The sequence below is a fragment of the Varroa destructor genome, unplaced genomic scaffold (genome assembly GCF_002443255.2).
Source record: "Varroa destructor unplaced genomic scaffold, Vdes_3.0 BEIS01000004.1, whole genome shotgun sequence".
Taxonomy (NCBI): domain Eukaryota; kingdom Metazoa; phylum Arthropoda; class Arachnida; order Mesostigmata; family Varroidae; genus Varroa; species Varroa destructor.
In genome coordinates this window covers 31,883,455-31,903,022 of record NW_019211457.1, presented here as the reverse complement: position 1 = coordinate 31,903,022, position 19,568 = coordinate 31,883,455, and the positions used below count along the sequence as shown (strand labels likewise).

Sequence of the window (19,568 nt, the reverse complement as noted above, 5' to 3'; positions counted from 1 at the left end):
TGTGCCGCTGGTACTTGCAGGAAGGAGAGTGGACGAGTGGAGAAAATACGTCGGAACTTTTTCAGAGATCGTCGCTTACTCACGATCTGGATCGTTGCTGTTAAAGCGAACCCGAGGCAGTCGAATTTAAACGGCAGAATATGATTTACGTACGTCTACTTTTACTACTACTGTTAGTACTAAACATACATTTAATATTGCAGCCATGACCTAAGACTGCCGATGGACCTTCATGGCATCCTTGCTCAAGGAGAATACCCCCCGAGTGTGAAGTCTGAGCGAAGTTTTGCAGACAGATCCCTGCGTCTGCACTTGTTCATATTTTGCGCTTATCTACTCGCAGCATTACTGGTGAATTTGCTTCAGCTTTGGGCAATCGAATTGTTTGCCCGAATGTTTCGCCGTTCTGCACACACACACAATAGCAAACCCGTCGTATAATGGCAAATTTCATTAGCGCTCTTTTCAGCTCCTTTCAATGATAATGTTGTTTTGTTTGTTTGACATAGATTTCTACTTTAACTAATAGCAAATTAACTGTGAATGGTGTTTATGTCAAGAATGCGCTGAAGCTTAGATAGTTCCGATTGCTAATATCGCGCTGCTTGTATCATTCTAGTCCCCGATATCTGCTCTACATGTATCATCGTTTCGACACTTTCCATTTTCTTATATCGCTAAAGCGTTTAGCTACGAGTTAATATTCTATGGCGCAACGATCCTACATGATGTTTTCTGGCCACCTATTCACCCTTGATACCCATATGAATGATCTAGTGCTACATTCTGTCCAAAATAAGCGGTAAGGATATTGAGTAAACTGGCTGATTTGGTTCTGCAATCTACCTTTACAGCAATAGCCGCTTCATCCTTAAATTGAGTTTGGGTGAGAGGAGACCAGCTGGTGAACATTACTTGCTCTCCTTTTTCCTCCTTTCATTCTTTCCATTTTCCATCGTGAAACAGCTTCTCTTCCAGGTTTTAAGATCCCTTTTCCGATTTTTCCAGCGGTGAACTCTGTGTCATCCTCACACTAACCGTGTATATTTATCCTTTCTTTCGTTAAACGTAATTAATATCGTAGCCGATGACGACAAGGAATGCGCTGCCAGCTGCATCCCTTGCTCAGTTCCGGCGAATGGGCGACTAACGTCGCTAGCCTGGCCTGCCAACAGCGTCAACTAAAGACTCATTTCAGGAGGCCGTATTTTGCTCGGCCTGTTTACACCTGGTTATCAGATCTTAACCAATACGAGTAGGGGCGCCATCGGATATTAAAGCGCCGCTTACGAGAGTAGACGATTGGCAGAGCAAAACAGAGCTGAAAGTAACAGGGCTCTACGTTTAGTTTCGCTGGTTCTCGTTCTGCTATTTGTGCCCTCTCAATGACTTTTATCGATTAAGTTAAGTCAAATAACTAAAAGTGATTACTGTGTGCGTCTAATGAGAGGTGTGACACGATCCGGTCTAATTGTCACTTACTGCTATCGTCACTGCCTTCGACGCTGAGACAGTCACGCCGCCAGCACCACTTTGTGCAGATTACACATCCTATATAGAACTCTTTTTTTGAGGCGCATTTGAACGTCCTGCATGTCTCCTGTGAGAGTTTCTTAACACTATCGACGACCCTGGCTTTGTGTCTCCAGTGCTCCAGTTGTTTTCTCATCTAGAGCTGGTGGGGAATTACACATCGGGTCTGACGTGATGCCGTGAGCGTCAATAGAAGCAACGAATTCAAACGAGAGCATGAACTGAACCAGCAGCCAACCTGCGCCGATATTGCATCTGCCAATTGCTACCGGCGGAGCGAAGCGAGCTACGATGTCTCCATTGTACTAGCCACATGACAGCGCCATTGACAGTAAGTGATTTTTAAGGCATACCCTCCTCCATTGGAGAAACCGCTCATAAATGTCGTAGGAAGGACATATGCAAAAAACATTTCAAAATTAGTTTCTCTAGCCCAACCAAAAGCAAGGTTCGCAAAGATCAGCCGGAAATATGGAATAACACTAGTACCTGACAGCCGGTTCATTCATCACATCCATTCATTCTTGTTTTTTTCCCTTCACTGTCACTCGCTCCTACTCTCGCCTGCACGGTTCCATATTTCGTAGCATTGATTTTTCGTAAGCGAGAACCGGCACATTCATCTAAATATTCACGCCCATAAAGACGAGGGCAGGGCGAACCAGATCGAAGTAACTTTTTTGTCCATATGGTCCAACAACATGGCGTTCAGTCATTACCCTGTTTTTTTCCGTTTCCCATCGTAATTCCTTTTCGTCAATTACAGCCAGAATTACGCCCGCGTCATCTTGTTGAGAAATGCCCTCGTAGTTAAGCAGCGATTTTAAACGAAGTGAAAATGGAGAGAAGCTGTCTTCATTGAGTCAAAAGGAAGCCTCCGGGCGGTAGTATTTTTGCGTTTGCTGTTCCGTTAGCAAGGTGACGACCGCCACATGTCGGCGCGGAACACCGCAGAAATGAGAGATGATCATGCTGAGCTCACCCAAGATTTAGTATTACGTGTATCTCTTATTCGAACATCTCGCAACCCATTACAGTCAGTCGGAGATCCTACGATTACTAGCAACCAATAAATAGAACACAGGTGGCAGCCATGTAATGCACGCCTGTTTCGGCTGAGTGACATCCTTCTTCAGAGTCTGTGTTCCTTCCATCCAAGAACAAGTTTGTCCGTTCCCTTTCCTCGTGGCGCTTTCTATTGACGGCTGTGACTTGATGCTAGCAACAGGTCACAGTCGCCAATTGGCTCGATCTCCGTTGCTCTCACCGAGATAGTCTTTGTCTTCCGACGCACCAGCGAGGCCTACAGATCTGTACCCAACTAGGGTGGCAAGCTATCTTAATTGGATCCGACGGCTTTCGCTTTCAACTGGCGTCAACAAGGAACACAATAGGCGCAGGTTGTTCGTGCGTCACTTTAGTCACGCACCTTACGATCATTAAGCTAACAAAGCAACTCAGACGGCTGCTGTATTCAGCGTGCTGTCAAGCCATGTGTAGCTGGGCACTGCCCAGCTGTTTCAGTAGCTTGCCTTTCACTTTTATTATATATAGGAGTGCTTGCGCCTCTGATAGAGAATACGAAAACAAGAGGAAGACAGGGAAATACAACTAGACGAGAAGGTCCGACTAAGAATGTGCAAGCCCCGTGTTGTGCAGAAGGAACCCTTTGTACGGTTCCATCTCATCGAGACCACTGCATTGCCGGTCTGCTGCGGGCGCACTTTTCCGAGGTTATGTACTCCAGCGTTTTAGGCGGTTGTCGTCGGCATGTTGCCGTGGAAGTATTCTCGATGGCTTCAGCCATATTGCCTTATGATAGCTTGGTGGTCGCAAGTACGTACATCCTGTTTTAGACAGTCAGTTTACCCATCGATACCTATAGAAGGTCACCCTTCCTAGGTATTATCGCCAAGAAACCTAGCACAGTCTAGGCGGATGATTCTATTTTCTTTGAGGATTCGGGTTCCGTTAAATCCACGCTGACGGATGCCATCACTAGCACTGCTACAACCCCCAGTACCGTCCTCTTTGCTACCCGTTCATCTTCAGCGTTACCGACACCTTGCACGCGGCCGTCAGGCTAGCAATGTTGCGGCGGCACTTTGAGGTTGCGATCCGGTGCAATGCAAAGGCGACCTTCTCGTGTTTGCTCAATATACCATCTATCTCTTCTGGATGTTTGCCTGTGGAGAGAAAACTATGATTTGGTCCGGCGTAAGCCTGACGGGCAGGGTGAGTACCACCAAGGCCCCCTCTGTGTGTAGTGGGATGAATACAAAAACGTCCTTTTCCAGTTCTTCCTTACGCGCGTCGCCGGAAGCCTTTCTCGAATTCGGATTCCTTGCGCCAGCTAAACCACTTTTGCAGCATAGCTTTCCCTTCACTATTAGGCATTTCTTTCTGGCTCTTTTATCTCGCCTTTGCTTTTTCAGTCTTTACGTCTTGCTTCATAATCGTTATCCGTTGAGCGGGAATTTTCGTTTGGCTAAGATAGGATACCGATGCCGAACGTAAAACTCGAAATATAGAGACTAGCGTACAGTAGAAATATCTTGAGCTCTTTGAGTAGTGAAAAAAGAAAAAGAGGAGTGGGAGAACTTTTCACAGTAGCGAGTGGCTGATGTTAGGATGAGCCAGTTCTAATGGGACGATGTAAATTGAAAGTAAACCAGCGGCTTGAAGCATAAGAAATGGCCGTTTATGCACTTCGCCACGCTTAATGACAAATTGAGGGTCGGTACAAGCGGCGGCGGCGGCTAGAATAGCAACGACAGTCTGGCTATGATGACCATAATGTCAAGGAAGTCTATTTCTGAAGGGGCGTAAGTGTTGAGAACACTTTCCAGGTCTAAGAAAAAGAAGCGCGTATTTGACAGGTAACGTTGAGTGTTTGCACTATAGGAGGTCGCTTGGTTTGTTTTTTATCGTTTATACAATTCAAAATTTCTATCTATCGTTCATTACATCCGCTTGCAGAAGCCCGCGGAGCGTGCACGGAATAGTCATTTATCCGGGTACTACGTAGGCTACAAGGAAGCCGATGCAACTGAACAACTCGTATACAAGACCGTTGATATCGATCACAGCACGCAGCCGGCCAGCAGCCGAGAAGAATACACCATCACGGGTTTAAAGAAGAATACAAAATATACAGTCGTTGTTCAAGCTTTCAATCCGCAAGGTTCAGGTCCTTTGAGCAATGAGCTCATCGTGAAAACCTACGAATATGGTAAGTTATTATTAGAAAGCTTCTATTAAATTAATTCTTTCGCATATAATAATAATAATTATTATTCTCGTAAATAGACGACTTTCTTAGAAATACATAAACAGCCATGTATCAGACACAGGGAAAAATATGTGCACATATAAGCACCGAGATTCACGTCAATCCATCAGACCTAAGAACTCTGTGTTAGATATCTAATAAAATTGTTCATCTATACCAAATATGATTTTAACAGCAACAAAATTCAAGTAAATATAACCATTCTTGCAATATGTAATTTGCCCATTCCAGTGTTTCTTTATTTTAAAAAATAACCAGACAAAGATTTGTGGCTAGCAATTTTCTTCCTTCAGCACTTTTTATTCAATTACGGCATAACGTCTTTCTTCTCTTGACGAGCAGAACGCTGCTATAACCTCTTATAAAGCTCGGTCATTTGGTAGTCGCATCAATTTGGTGAGATACTGGCCTGCAAGGCGCAGCCTACGCGCAATAGCACCTCCTAGTAACTTTTCCAATATTTAAGCCGTAAGCTTTTGCTTCAAAGCGCCGCTATAGACGTGTTTGCCGCTTGGATCCCTCACGTCCCGTTCAACCCCTAGCTCTCTGAAAATGACGCACATGGCAATACGCCCTGCTGTTACAAACTGCTAGTTCATTGCGTGTGTTAGCAAGATGCCAATAGTTTTCCTTCGCCTCTTAGTTTGTACGGAATGCACAATTTGCTCTCAACAACCATGAAGGGGCATATCCTCAGGCCAAGCCTTAGCCATATGACCTAGCTGCAAGAGTATGCCTAAGACGCGTCCTATGCCTCCGTCACCGCTGTATTTCTGTAAAGCTTGGAGCAGTAGAAGTAGGAGTAGATCTTGCGTTTAACATTTACATAGGCTGCCCCAGTTTGGTTATGGGGGGTTAACTCAAAACATTCACTGTAGTATTTGCATTGGCAGAGCTCCAACACCGGCAATAGTGGTACAATTACATTATGGTTAGACAGATATACATGAAAACAGATACGTGCACACAAAGATAAAGATCTTCTACACCAGTTTATTAGAGGAGCAGCTAGCACCAGCAAACGCGGTGCCGCACCAATAAAAGTAACTAGACGGTCAATAGACCTTCTCCCTCTTGCAGTAGCTTATTTAACCTGCTTCACCTAAACTTAGTTAATTTAGTTGGCCCGGAATAGTTTTGAAAGCACAGCAACCCTTTGATGTCGTTTCTTTTTAATACTGTAGCTTATGTTACAGTAGAAGAGTTAACAGTTTCGATTATGTCCTCGCCACCCTTTCACTGTCATAATGGTACAAGCTGCACGTGCACCTATTTGCCCTTGCTATCCCCCTTTCCCTCAGAACTGACGTGTTTTAGCTGCCCCGCTGTGTCTGCACCGCGCGACACTGCTACAGTATCCGCTATCACAGACCTGCTTTGCGCGGACGAAAACGCCTACACTGTAATTGTCGAGAAAAATGCTTTGCCCTTTTGTCCCTATTGTTATCGGGAGCCACTGCTGTTGCTAGCGCTGCGTTGTTGCTGGTATTGCTTTCTGTTGAAGACAGGGTGGGAGGCATTCGCTTTATTGCCATCGGCTTAGGCCTCGACGAACTAAGGCGACAGGACAAATGAGGCCGGCCTAGGGGTTTGAGGTGCCGAGGTCTGCGGAAGAGATTCCACTGCCCGTCATGTGCAGCCGTTAATTTGCATGGCTTATTCGGTCGGCTCCTTTTTTATCGGTTAATGTGTAAAGTACATAATATACGTGTAGCAAGCGAATAATACCAACGCACACATACAGGAGGACAAGGATACTTGCATACATACCCACGACACAGTGAAGCGCCTGCATAAAGTGACAGAGAGGGGCCAAAAGGGAAGGAAATGAAACAAATACCGGCGATTCTGAACAGTCGTATAACAACAGTAGGCACAATTATGCATGCATGAATAGCGCTTCCAGCTGTGGTTCAGTGCCTAAAAAAATAGACTAAGCAACAAAAGTCTAAGTATATTAGTTTAATTTTTGCTAGTCTACAACACTATATTAGGACTTATGGAGCAAGCCGATGTTTTTGCTAGCTTTGGGCTGTTTTTCATTTTGAGATACGTACAAATACTAAAAGTCTGATAAGTAAGCTCACGAAAATAGAAGGTGCGCGTACCGTACGTGATTTCGTTATGTCTAATGACCACTCGTTTTCATAGTCTTGCCTCACATCCTTGCCCGACTAAAGCAATTATTATTAAACTAGAAGGCTGGTCTTGACCGATATACGCTGTCAGTCTGTTTGACTTTTATAGTACTTCCTAACCTTTGCCGTTCCTACATTAACATACATTTTAGATCCACCGCCCAGCCCTCCGTTGAAAATAATCGCCACGACCTCGTCATCGATTCACGTTCGCTGGGAGCAGGATTTAAACAAATACAAGGTGACGGGTTACCTTCTACATTACAAGCACTTAGGGGCCGAATGGAAAGAGATGCAGCTACACAGTTTCACGACAAACAAGATCGTCGAGGGCCTGCTCTGCGGGACCACCTATCAGATTTTTCTTACAGCGTTTAACGATATCGGACGCGGTGAGCCCTCGCCAGTTATCGAGGTGGCCACGGAGGGTAGAGGTGAGTTTGCCCTACATGTATGATCAGTAACACAACATGCTGCTGCTACTGTCGCCCCTATTATGTTCCAGAGCCCAACTGGGGGGCCTAGGTCTCCGTTTTGACCGCGGCTTGTTTCAAGCCCCTTGGCCAATAGAGCCTTCTCATTCACGTCGCCGGACTTAAGCACGCTGTGTGTTGCTTGCTGCTACGATGTTGCCACTTGTGTTTTGTCGGCGTCGTCACCACTGCCGCTTCAAATAGTTGCTGCTGCTCCTGCAGCAAAAGGAAAAGTATCTTATGATTCAGGACCAACACAAACGAGAGCGGAGACAACAGAAAGAAGACAGAGCACACGCGACGATGAAGGCAGGAGCGGCGAGGCAGTCCATACGAAAGGTCGGGTGCCAGTAGTACAACCTATGAGCCTGCAACGATGAGACATCTTGTCGGTAGCGAGTGCATACCTAAATGAGGAAGGACTGTATATCTGGGTGTCGGTATAATGGGACATGTAGGCGCAAGTCGTAGTAACAAGAGCGTCAGAATCTATAGTCACTCTGGTTGTAGGAGAGCAGTGCAAGGCATATAATACTAGTGATAGTTGTATAAGTGGTAGTACGAGTAACGTGATGACGGTAGTAGTGGTAAGGGCTATAAAAGGGATAAGCATCATCATAATCGTATAACAGCTAGACGAAGAGGGATACCACTTTGATAACGCTAGCCTCCAGCTCCATTGGGCCGAACTGAGCTCGGCCCATTGCTCTCTCCATGTTCCCCGTGCCCCTATACGGCATGAGAGCCCAGCGAAAGCGAAAGCAAACTAGCACTAAACAGGAAAACTAAGCTTGTGCTATTAGGTGACGTAAAGATGTGGGAAATTGCGGAACAAGCAACCGCCAAACGCTGGCTGTAGGTAGAGTGGTAGAGGCGGCTAAAGCACTGGGGTAACTCGAATGGGAATACGACAGTAACGGCGACGACGACGACGACGACGACGACGACGGCGATGACGACGACGACGGCGACGGCGACGACGGCGACGGCGACGACGACGACGACGACGACGACGACGTGTACAACTTAACAGGAAAAGTTTCAGCAGAAGAGGGATAAGAGCTACAAATACTAGGTGAAGAAGAGATCTCAGAATGCTGGAGGGGGGGGGGGGGGGTGTCGCTATTACGTGGTCGGAGCAGCTGAACCAGTCAAGGCGGTGTCAGTGTGAGGAACGGAGTTCTCCTATTTATGAGCAGGAAAGGAAGGCAGATGCCGAGCGACACGGAATGTCATTCAAGGGGTTCCCTGTCTGGATGGCTAAGTGCCGTGTATCTGCAGGGGGACAACGGCTGCGTGGGTGGTGTCGTGGAGACGGTGGACGGGGATGATGGAAACGACAATGCGGTGGCCGCTGCAGCAAAAGCTGTCCGTGCCAGCAGAGCAACCGAATTAGAGGCGGTTAGAGAGAGCGGGAGAACCTAGTCTTCCCGTATACTAAAGCCGCGTACAGTACAAACCCACTACGCGTTGTGGCATAGGCAGACATCTAAGATACAGCTAGCAACCGTACCTATGTTAATTTAATGCTAACCCTGAGCAAAGCTAGGAACTGCTACGGGACGGCCGTATAAGTCACATGGCATTGGCCGGTCGAAGAAGACAATGCCAACGAATGGCTGTAAAAGGCAACGTAGGATCTGGATGTTGCTTATGACGATATAAAGAAGGAAGGGCGTACGCGAGCGAAAGCCGTCTTCTGGATAGCGGACCAAGCGGAGAGAACGAAACTATAGTAGTGATGCCAATAGTGACGGTGATGGTGGCGGTTGAAACAGCCAGCGCGGTAACCGTATAAGGCAATAAAAACTATAACATCGCAGCATAATAGGCTGTTTACGAGGCTCTCTTTTCGTCGTGCACCCCTTACGGTCCCCTGATCATCGAACAACTTGGCTCTCTGCTGGTTGGAAGCAGCAGCCAGCCAGCAAAAGACGAATCTAACAGTCGACGAACGACGGAGCGTTAGTCTAACTGATTCAACTTGCAATAGTAATAGCAGACACTGTAGAAGAGTTTATTGGCGTCTTCGACAGCGCTGCCGTGTTACGCGTGCCGGCCTATCCTTCGCCTACATCTCCATTTTGCTTTCTTGTTATGCGCGCGCCTACAGTTATGGGCCTAGCTAGCTGGCTGGCTGGGTCGTCAGGCCAATGAAAGTCTATGGCACACGAGGAGAATTTACGCAGCGGGGACTAACCGTAGCTCCTTAATCATTCAGGGTGCGACGGGAGCGGCAACGGTTGTGAGGCGTTGTCCGCTGTAAGGACGACGGCAGCGGTAACCGCGATAGGGAAGAAGGAAGAGGAGCCAGAGGCAAAAACGCGAGAAAGGGCAAACGAGTAGGAATTCCCAATGTAACTGCTGCTTGCCGCTGCAGCTACTGCCGCTAACGTTTTCTCTCTTACTCACGGCGTCACCCTTGACAAGCGACGTTTGCGCTCTCTTCTGTGATTACTTGCTGTTTCTATTCCATATCTCATATGTATTTGCTGTCGCTTCCGCCATAGCTCTTCTCGAAGATGATAGCAGGCGACGGGCAACACAACGAATCAGATGAGACTGAGAAACGAGCGGTGAGCAGGCCTGGAAGTCGAGTAAGTTCAGGAACCCATGCCGGTCTTAGGGAATATCACAAGAGGTACTGAGTAGAGAGAGAAGAGGGAATCGGTTTACGCGGGAAAATGCGCTGTATGGCACTGGTTATGCAGGACTTCTTGTCTATATATGGTTTGCGTCCAACATAAAGATTCCGGGAAACAGAATTGCTGAAAACGACGAATGCTATAAATGTTCACCAATTAAGCTACAGTAATTTTGGCCTTGCTTTTTACTTTCCCGTGTGCGGCCTTACTTGTTGTAAATACAATTATATAAGACAATTTGAAGTAGAGTAGCTGAGATTGTTTTGCAAGATTCGATGTTACGACACGTGTTTATATGTATGGTGCCGGTACAACTATCGGTACATACAAATGAAACAGAGCTGAAGATATATTCGAGCGTCATTCAGTGTATTTTGGGGTTTTCAGTATGCAATGTTATTTGTCAATAGAAAATTTAACATATTTTATGACAACGTTTTACAACAATCTTTTTATATAAGCACACTAAAAGTAAATTAGACGTTTTTCCAAGGACAATTCTCTTCGACGGATTACAAATGAAATAGACGTGTCCAGGAAAATATACTTCACTATATAATTTATCTAAAATTAAACAAAGTTTTCCCTATATAGAATATATAATTGTGAAACTGGGACTTGGTTTTGAGGCGATTTAGAGATTTAGCCAAAAGGATGCAAAGCTAAGAGAACTTGGCAAATTTTTGGAAGAGGTAGACTTGCTATGTTATTGCTACACACCAAAACAAAGTAGCATTTCAACGACACATTCAATAACCAAGGAGTATATTTATGGGGAAGATATACCATTTGGTATATTTCCTAGACAAATGTACCAAAAAAATCAATGGCTTGTCTTCTCAACCCAGTAAAGGCGCAATAGTACGTGTCTCAGCCGTTTTTCGATTTGTTGAATTTTCGTTTTTAAAGAACATCAAGGCTCCGTGTCTAGGGCTTTCTAATGGAGACACACACACACAGAGTTGTGGAAACACACCCTCAGCAGTTGAAATACAGCAGTTTTCAGAAAGAAACCTGTCGACTACTATGCAGATAAAATTCACCCTGGTCTTAGTAGTGCATGGCGCAATATTTCGTTGAAAACGACGGTCCAGTACGATGCTATTATAGTTGGATAGTTGTTTGACGTCTGGCGTCTATAACTCTGCACTATTCGGAATCCCGACTATCTGCGAATAGCGTGGGGTTTATAGTTTTACACGTTTGTTACACCAGAAGAGTCGACGTACAGTATTTCTGTTGACTGAGAGTGGACTTTCGAGGCAAAGCCGCGGGGTATCTCTTAACCAATAGAGACTTGGAGAACTAATATAGAATAAAAAAACAACCATTATTCTAGTTGGGCATAAAGTCCGAGCCTTCACTAGTTAAAACAGCTACAATTTTAGCAGAAGCACAAATACATGGAGACAAACCGATAGATACCATAATTCGGCAGGCGAGAGCAGAGTCAATGGCTAGACAAGGAAGTCTAATGGGTTAGAAATCGATAATAAAGTAGAGAAAAAAAATAAACATACGACAAATATGTTCGTAGCGTTACAGACTCATATCGACTTAGCTGCGTCCACTTTCAACCCTTAGATGCATTTCTTTTGTTTCTGACTTTAAAATCGAAGACGTATTTCCGTTCTCGGAACTCGAAGGGTTCTGAAAAGTACCACTCGCTATTTGGACGAAGTTTTTGCCGTCATCGTAAACACTCATTGACTGCCTGCGTTTTGTTGCCGCTTTTTCGTTTCTTTTACCTTTGGTCGTGTTTGAAGGCAATGTCATGACTTCCCGTGTAGAGAGCAGATCAAAACAGCTGTATCGCAAAATTCGGCCTTCGACAATAGATTTACTGAAGCTCAAATCGAAAAATCTCTTCTTGAATTATTGTACCTATCTGGCGATGGACACCAGTGACTTCTATTACAATAGCTAAATAAGTGTTTCAGATTTCTACGCTTGGTACTTTTAAGAGGCATAACTTCAGACGGCTAGCCTCAAGCGCGGTTTACGCTTGATTTCGAACCACCTTACAGATCCTTATATTAAATGTGCATGATGGCAATAGTATTGCGTTTACGTGTTACTATTGCTTCTGGCTAATTAAGCATCAAGACGTTACTAATACTTTGCAGTACAAGATACGGTAATGACAGGATGCATGCACAGCGTTGCGTTTCGTTCTAAACCAGCATTTGAGAAGTAGAAAACGTACAGTGGGTGTCTTGTGCAGGAACGATCTGTGATAAAAAAAAGTCCCCCTTGTTGAGGCGATTCAGTACCTTCTTTCTGCTCGGCTACAGGGAAAGCAGATGACATCTCACTAATTCCGCTGTAAAAATATATATAACACCCTTAATGGGAACGGGGATGTCCCCGTACCTCTGGGACAGCTGAAGAGACGCCTCAACGACTGATGTAGCGCAAAAACTATTAGCACATATGCGCGTAGGTAAGCTCGATTAGTCTGACTGCACTGCTTCCTTAGGCTGATCTTTACTGACGAATCCGTGGGAGTAAGGAAGCAAGGTGGTCATTTGCATTGGACGTCGAAATGGACTGAGACCCCTTCCTCACATACGTGGCTCGTGTCTAGATGTTCTTACGTGTGCTTAGCTTTACAGCTAATGTAGTTTGAACACCGTGCGATAATGTGTTGCTAGTTAGACGAATGATTTCGTAAAGAGAATATCGAGTGAGATCAAAACAAACGCGAAACATGAAACAGTTCAAGAGAACGCAGACCTGATTTCCGTCAAAAGCTCTGTTTTGAACATGTACACATGGTACGCGAGTGCTTTATTTTTGTTAGAGGCTTGTGTGTTTGCACAACTGTCTTCGTATCGGTTTAAATGCTATCACTAAAAAGCGAACAGATTTTATGTCTGTTTGAAATATAAGGTTCTTCAAAAAACGCAACATGCGCATCCATATTTTAGAAGCTTTCCTCCACAAGAAAACATTTTGATAAGCTTAAAGAAACTTGATTTATTCCTACTTTCGACAAGTCAATCCTATACTAAATTATAAATATTTACATGAAAACGATGATAATAGCCGTTTTCTTCCTTTATGTCTTTTGCCATTGCTGTACATATGCGCGTGTCTGTCAAAGAACTTGTTTGCCACTTTACGCTAAGCTTACCATCGACTACTGTTCTGAGAAATAGACTTATGTGCACATGATTGTAGCCAATCGGTCCAGTTTGCTGGATCCACATTTCCCCTCATTGTAACTTCCGGCTCGACGCGCAGGCGTCTGATTGCACAGAAGGCGTTGCCGGCCAATAGGCTCACGGTGGCCCTCGAGCGGGCTGTCACTGTTGTCGCTCCAATCGCAAGGCAAGCGCGGACCGGGTGAAACTAGATGGCTACCGTCTTAATGTCTCTCGCATCCCATGCGCTTCAAGGGTCTGGTATGGCTAGTGGTACTGGTGTTGCTACTTGTGTTATTTCCGCCGGCGCTGCCTTGCCTAACTTCTCCTGAAAGATCGTCATGAAGAGTAAGCGGAAGGGGTGATTCGAGCCACGCTGCTCAAACTGTCTGTTAATAATATCTGTCTTTCAGACCGGTCCTGTATATGCTTCATATATGTATATATTAGTATCTCTATATATGCTTCATCCCAACAGTCTAAATCGTTGGGCGTTACAGATGTTTGTATTGGAGCCTAAAGACCCATTCGGGCCCACTCTTACGTCGGTCCGAGAGACAAAAAATGCTATTTCTGTACAGTAGACAATACGGGTAAACAAACGGGTGAACTTCTTCGACCCTATTGGAATGGCCTATAGTCCCTAAAGTTACGACTCGTTTTGCAAGCATTGTCGCACGTTTTACAAAGCGCTGTGGGGTTTATAAAGACTGCTATTTCCTCCGACAACGCCGGAGGTAGTGGGAATATTTTCGTAGTATAGGAGAAAGCGAGCCATCTTCTACCCCACATTTCCCTTCCCGTACATGGAGTCTAGTCTTCAAGCATCATTCAGTCCCAAATTGAAGGGAGCGTTCGGAGTTTTTAAAGGTGTCTTCATTGTTGAAAAATCAACCAAAATATGAATAACAAATCGAGGAGAGGCTCGCCCATGATCGACCTCCGTGACATGAACAGATCTGCTTGCTTTTTCTCAAACGAGCGGTAGCTTTTAAACCCTTATAGACCTCTTCGAAGGCCGTACCTCCTGCCGTACTCTCGGGAGGTTTAAACCGCATTTTAGGCTTTGACACGACGATATCGAATAGAAACGGCTGCACATATCGTGTCCTACATTTTCAGCTCAGCACGTTGAGTCACAGGATATGATAATAAGCCAAGCTTTCACCCAGTTTTTTCTTGTTGCGACTAGCATGGTACAAGAAGTGTATAGAGCACTCACTCTTTGCAACGCACAGCAGTTCATAGCTTTTCATTGATTCTCCTCCATACAGTCGCTACTTCACACGTCTGTCAGTTACAATGGCACTTTCTACATATAGTCAAGCCACTAACTTTTCCCCATAACAGAGTTCGATCATGGTGGATATCTATCTTTCTGTCTAACCAGAAATTTTTCTCGAGGATGCGTCTTCGTTGTTTCCACATTGCCAACGTCATGACATCCGCCATTTCTTGTCGTATAGCCTTTAGCTGCTCAATCCTTCTTTGCCGCTTTTTCGCCCTTGCACCTTCTTTTGCATTGAAAGAGAAGGAAGAATGCCGTTTTTGATACTGGAAATAGACCTTACATACAGGGGACGGACTGGTAGCATGGGTGAATCTATTTAATCCCTTTGTTGGCGGGAGCACCGGTGTGCTCACGGAATATTTTAGGAGGTGGCGACGTATTAGAAACAGCAATTCAGTGCTGATTCTCTGGAAAACACTAATTCCTTTAGGCGTTATGGAAGAACAGCGTAGACAACAGATAGCAGATTGGGGGAAACACAAAAACGCAGCTTCTGAATATTCGGCCTAAAGGAAGAGAATGCTCAGAAATGGGTAGCTATGAGGAGGCCTACCCTAAGAGCAAAACGAGGACAACCTAGAGTGGGAGAAAAGGATGGTGAAGCCAGGAGGCGTTGTGAGGTTTTTGTTATCGTTGTTCTAAGTGTTATTGTTGTAGGCGTTTCTGCATGCGTTGCGGCAAAGTTGTTCGAAAGTCCTTCTGCCCGTTGGTGGCAAAAATGGGTATAGCAACAGGAGGAGCAAGACAGAAAGGCAGAAGATGTAACTAATAGTGGTAATAGTACTCGTAGTAAAAGTACAACTAGCATAGAACAAAAGAAGAGGATGGTAAACGATGGAGGTGCGGGGAAGGAGCCACGGTAAGGGTGGTACGGCGGAACCAGAAAAAATGACAGATGGATAAAAGTAGAGCGATTTGCGATGTCAACTTTTTCATCAAGGCTCTAGTACTGCTATTGCTGGCGAATAGTGGGCCTGATTGGTGCTTGTCAACGGTGCCCATGTGCGTCTTTTGGTCCCATTATAGTTGGCCGAAGTTGTTCTTTTATCTTCCTTCATTTAACGAGCGGAAAAGTAACAACGACTTAAAGGCGGTTTGAAGGTTTCGTGGCGAAGTGTATGTAGAGATCACACGAAAGGAAATGGTGAAGATGGATGTAGTACGAAGATGTACTGTAGAAGGCTGCATGTGTGCGCGGCGTTCAGTTCTTCAATTGTCTAAATTTTTTACTTTTAAGACATGTAGAGATTTCAAGACACTGCTCACATAGTAGCCAGCAGATCGCTTTATGTGTTCGTTATTAATTTAAATAATGACCACTATTTAACTGTAATAAGCCAGAGCTCCATCGACGATAGCTTGCATTCATAATACGTACATATATAAGAGCTGTATAATAAATAATATTACTCGCAGTAAAATGGTTTCTTCTAAATTACTTTGTATTGTCCTTGCTTTCAGCTCCTATTGCGCCGCTCAGCGACGCATTCATCTCGAGCAACCAGACGACGGCCACGTTGAACATAGCGACGTGGGGTGATGGGGGCTGTCCGATCCGCCACTTTGTCGTTCAATACAAACTCGCCCAGCATCGAGACTGGCTTTTGTTGTCGAGCGATCTTCTCAAGGAAAAACAGGTTTGTTTACGAATTCGTTGGTTAAATATGATATTCTTGTTCGTTTCCATCAGATCAATAGACTCAATCGGAGACTCACGCTCCGCTCGACGTTCACACACACATAGACTTTTACATGAAACGGTGATTACATTTGCTCCTTCGTTAGATGCTGCTCTGTGACGTTCGTTACAGTTCTGAGAGGACGTAACCCCCTGAATTTCGTAAAATCTAATCTCGTACAGGGTGAGATTTTCTTGTTACGTAAGTTTGTTCGTAATGCGTAATTTAGAATTTTGATCCTGCCTAAAACAAGCACATAAAGGTACTTCTCTCGCACAAACATAACAACGTTAGATTTTTGCGAAGCAAAAGACTAACTAACTGAACCTCTTCATTGTTGGCACATACCTAGTTCATTGACGCGTTGCTGTTAAGGGTGTTTGTCTATTAAGAGTAACTGCCTTGAGCGGAACAATTGCAGATTTAAGATTAATCCAACAGTTTTAGTTGCAAAACACATTGATCTGGCCAATAGAATGAATTTGGCCGGGAACAGTCTGCATAGCCGTATTTCAATTTAATTAGCGTCGAATATATTACTGTTTTAACCGGAACATTTACATTCATATTGGTGCGTTCATTAGCGGTTTTTCTTTTTGACACCATGAGCAATTCACGCTATACTTCGAGAACGGGAGCGCTGTTCTGGTGAGCTACAAATTCAAGCTAGTATAAGAACTAACGAAAAAAGACGACTGCCGATTGTGATAATTAATACGCCGGTTAAGTTCCTATTTTCTAAAGCGACTATCTTTTAATTGATTGTTGACTGATATGACTGTTAGAAAAGACTTTTCTTTTTATGTATGAAAACAGCTGCTAATGTTAACTATTGTGACAATTTTAAAAATATAGTTAGAGACGTATGTATGGTAGACTATTTCCAGTAGCCTACAGCCGATCGAAGTCACAACGCTGTAGTATCGTGACGACAAACACAATTTCTATTTTCCAGCTAGCGATCAGCAGGAGTCTGGGATGCTCCCTCTATTCCCGAATCCCAACCCTCCACACCTTTACCCAGAACGATAAAGGAATCAATGGCAAAGCTGGAGGAAACGGGGATAAGGATTATCAGTCTAGGAAAGCTTTGCCGCAGCTGACTTCGGGAGTTATCGGCTCATTGGGGATCTAACTGCACGGCGCTGAAGCAGATGGGGACGAGGGGCCGGTGAAAAACAGCCGTTTTTCTGCTATAACCGCGGCGGCCTTGTGACGAAAAGGTCGCTTTGGGAAGTGGCTGCCTCTCTGCTGCTGACTCTCAATCGGCACTCTAATTAAGTGATGGCCTCACCGGGACCTCTTCTAAAGGCTACATTCTATTACGACACCCCGGAGCGTCCGTCTACCGCGTCACCGTGCTCCAAGCGCTCGTTTTTCAGGGGACCTCTCTTCCCTTTGTCGTTGCCGTTCTAAAAGCAGACACACAAAGTAAAGCTTACCCCCTCATATTCTAGAAAAACCCAGTCCTTTGCTCGGGACAAAAACGAGAGAAGTGACACTGGAGACTGCCGGCTCTTTAGTGAAAGGAACAAAGGATGATCGCCAGCAGCATGGCCTGTGACACGTTACTTTTACCGTCCAGTCGGACGAAGCCTAAGAGTTGCTGTCACATACTATCCGCACAGTCACCGGAGGCCACATGCGCCGGACACTTCAGTGACACGGGTCGCCTCGGTTTCCTTCAGACAGAGATACACACTCAGGTTAGAATACGACATTGGACACTGGCCGTATCGCCATTCCAATATTAAAATGGTGGTTGTTTTAGACCTGCTACAAGAGCTAAAAAGGATCTGGACGGCTCGTTTCGTAATATCGCGGCTTTTTAATTATCTCGAAGGAGATTTATTGGGGGATGCGAAAACGTTCAGTATATAGAACTTGCGCAATCAGAGCCAATGCGGATAGAGAGACAGTAACGTTAAGATGAGAAATAGCAGGCGGGGATCCTACTCGAACAGGCAAACAGTGTCTAAACTGAGTGTCGTTTGCGAACGAAGTGTCAACCAAAAAGTTACTAAGGGCACAAAATATGGCAACATATGGAATTGCCATTAACCCATCCATTGACAGCAGTGACGAGTCCTCCTTTCATATGGGCGAATGTTATTCGCGATGGCATACTTGGGTGTCTTACCGGCTGGCTGGTCCCAATAGTGCCTCGGTCGCTTGCCGTTCTTTTGCGTTTGACCGGTCTTTCTCCTCTCTCTGTTTCCTGTTTCTTCTTTTAGAGTTGGGGATTGCCAGCGGTTGCCGACGTCGTTTACCCTATCCTTTTGCCGATGTCGCCAGAAGAGTGGACGCAGATAAATGTCTCGTCATAAAAAATACTTTTCGCCTACTCGCTTCGTCTCCTGCGCTACTACTTGTTATGACCATCCTGGCCAGCAGGCAGGCCCTCTTAGGCTAAGTAAAGGCAGAAACAGACTTGAAAGGGGGCGCAAAACGAGAGTAGCGAAGGATCTGCTGGCAGCGATGGCGTCATTGACCATAAGCGAGGGTTCTGGTGCTGCCGCCATCCGCCTCCACGGCAGCGTAATACTGTGTAGGAGTAACGGATACCAGCAATAGCAGCAGCTACCAGAGTGCTGTGGGGTTTTGCTGGCGTTGCTTCTGCTACAGAGGCTAAAGGCGGCTATCGCTACAAATATATGTGGCACTTTCTCGTCTTATCGTGTCGCTCGGGGCGTAGATGGCGTGGTTTTCGGGGCCCAACAGGCAAGCAAGGCCCAAGGCGAGACAGATCTACGCAGGGCAAGACCGGAGCAAGCCACACAAACAATGTTCGTCGTTTTGCCCTTGCTCTTTGTGCTTTGAGCTTAGCCGCGCTTGTGGACCCACTACCATTCGACCTATAGCAGATCTGCATGACGGCCTTACGGCCCAGCAGCTCGACAGCCTATCATTGCCGACTACACATGCCGCAACTGCCCTCAGCAGCACCGTTCTAACGGCCGTCGCAAGGCTCGTCTCGTTCAGCCTGCGAAGATTCAAATACCCTCAGCTTTCAGTTGCCCAATGGCTTGTCAACAAGGTCAACTAGAAGAAGCAGTAGCAGCACTTCACCACAGTGTGTCACCACTCGTTGTATACAGTATGTGGTATGACGTGATGTGATGTCACGTTTTGATGGTTATAACCTCTACTATTCAGTAACAGTAGTAGTAGTAGCTTATCTCAAAGATTTGTCCTAATGCCTAGGATAGGGCATACCCATGGTGGACAAATATTGAGATTACTTGCTTGCTTGTAATACATGGTACCCCATTAAGCAATGTGTACGAGTATGTTTTGTGGTGTGCCAAAACTAGGAATATTAAAATGCACAGTACCGAACATACTAATCAGAGTTCTCTGCACAGCTATGC

General features: G+C 45.3%; 1 protein-coding gene across 12 annotated transcripts in view; it reads left to right on the top strand.

Moving 5' to 3' along the window:
- LOC111250466 (cell adhesion molecule Dscam1-like) overlaps window positions 1-19,568 on the top strand; it is a 306,297-nt gene that overhangs the window by 256,768 nt on the left and 29,961 nt on the right. For all 12 annotated transcript variants that reach the window (XM_086988683.1, XM_086988682.1, XM_086988680.1 and 9 more), the window contains 3 exons: window positions 4,513-4,765; window positions 7,116-7,397; window positions 15,980-16,155. In XM_086988683.1, the coding sequence (XP_086844809.1) occupies window positions 4,513-4,765; window positions 7,116-7,397; window positions 15,980-16,155 (711 nt within the window). The remainder of the gene's footprint in view (window positions 1-4,512; window positions 4,766-7,115; window positions 7,398-15,979; window positions 16,156-19,568) is intronic.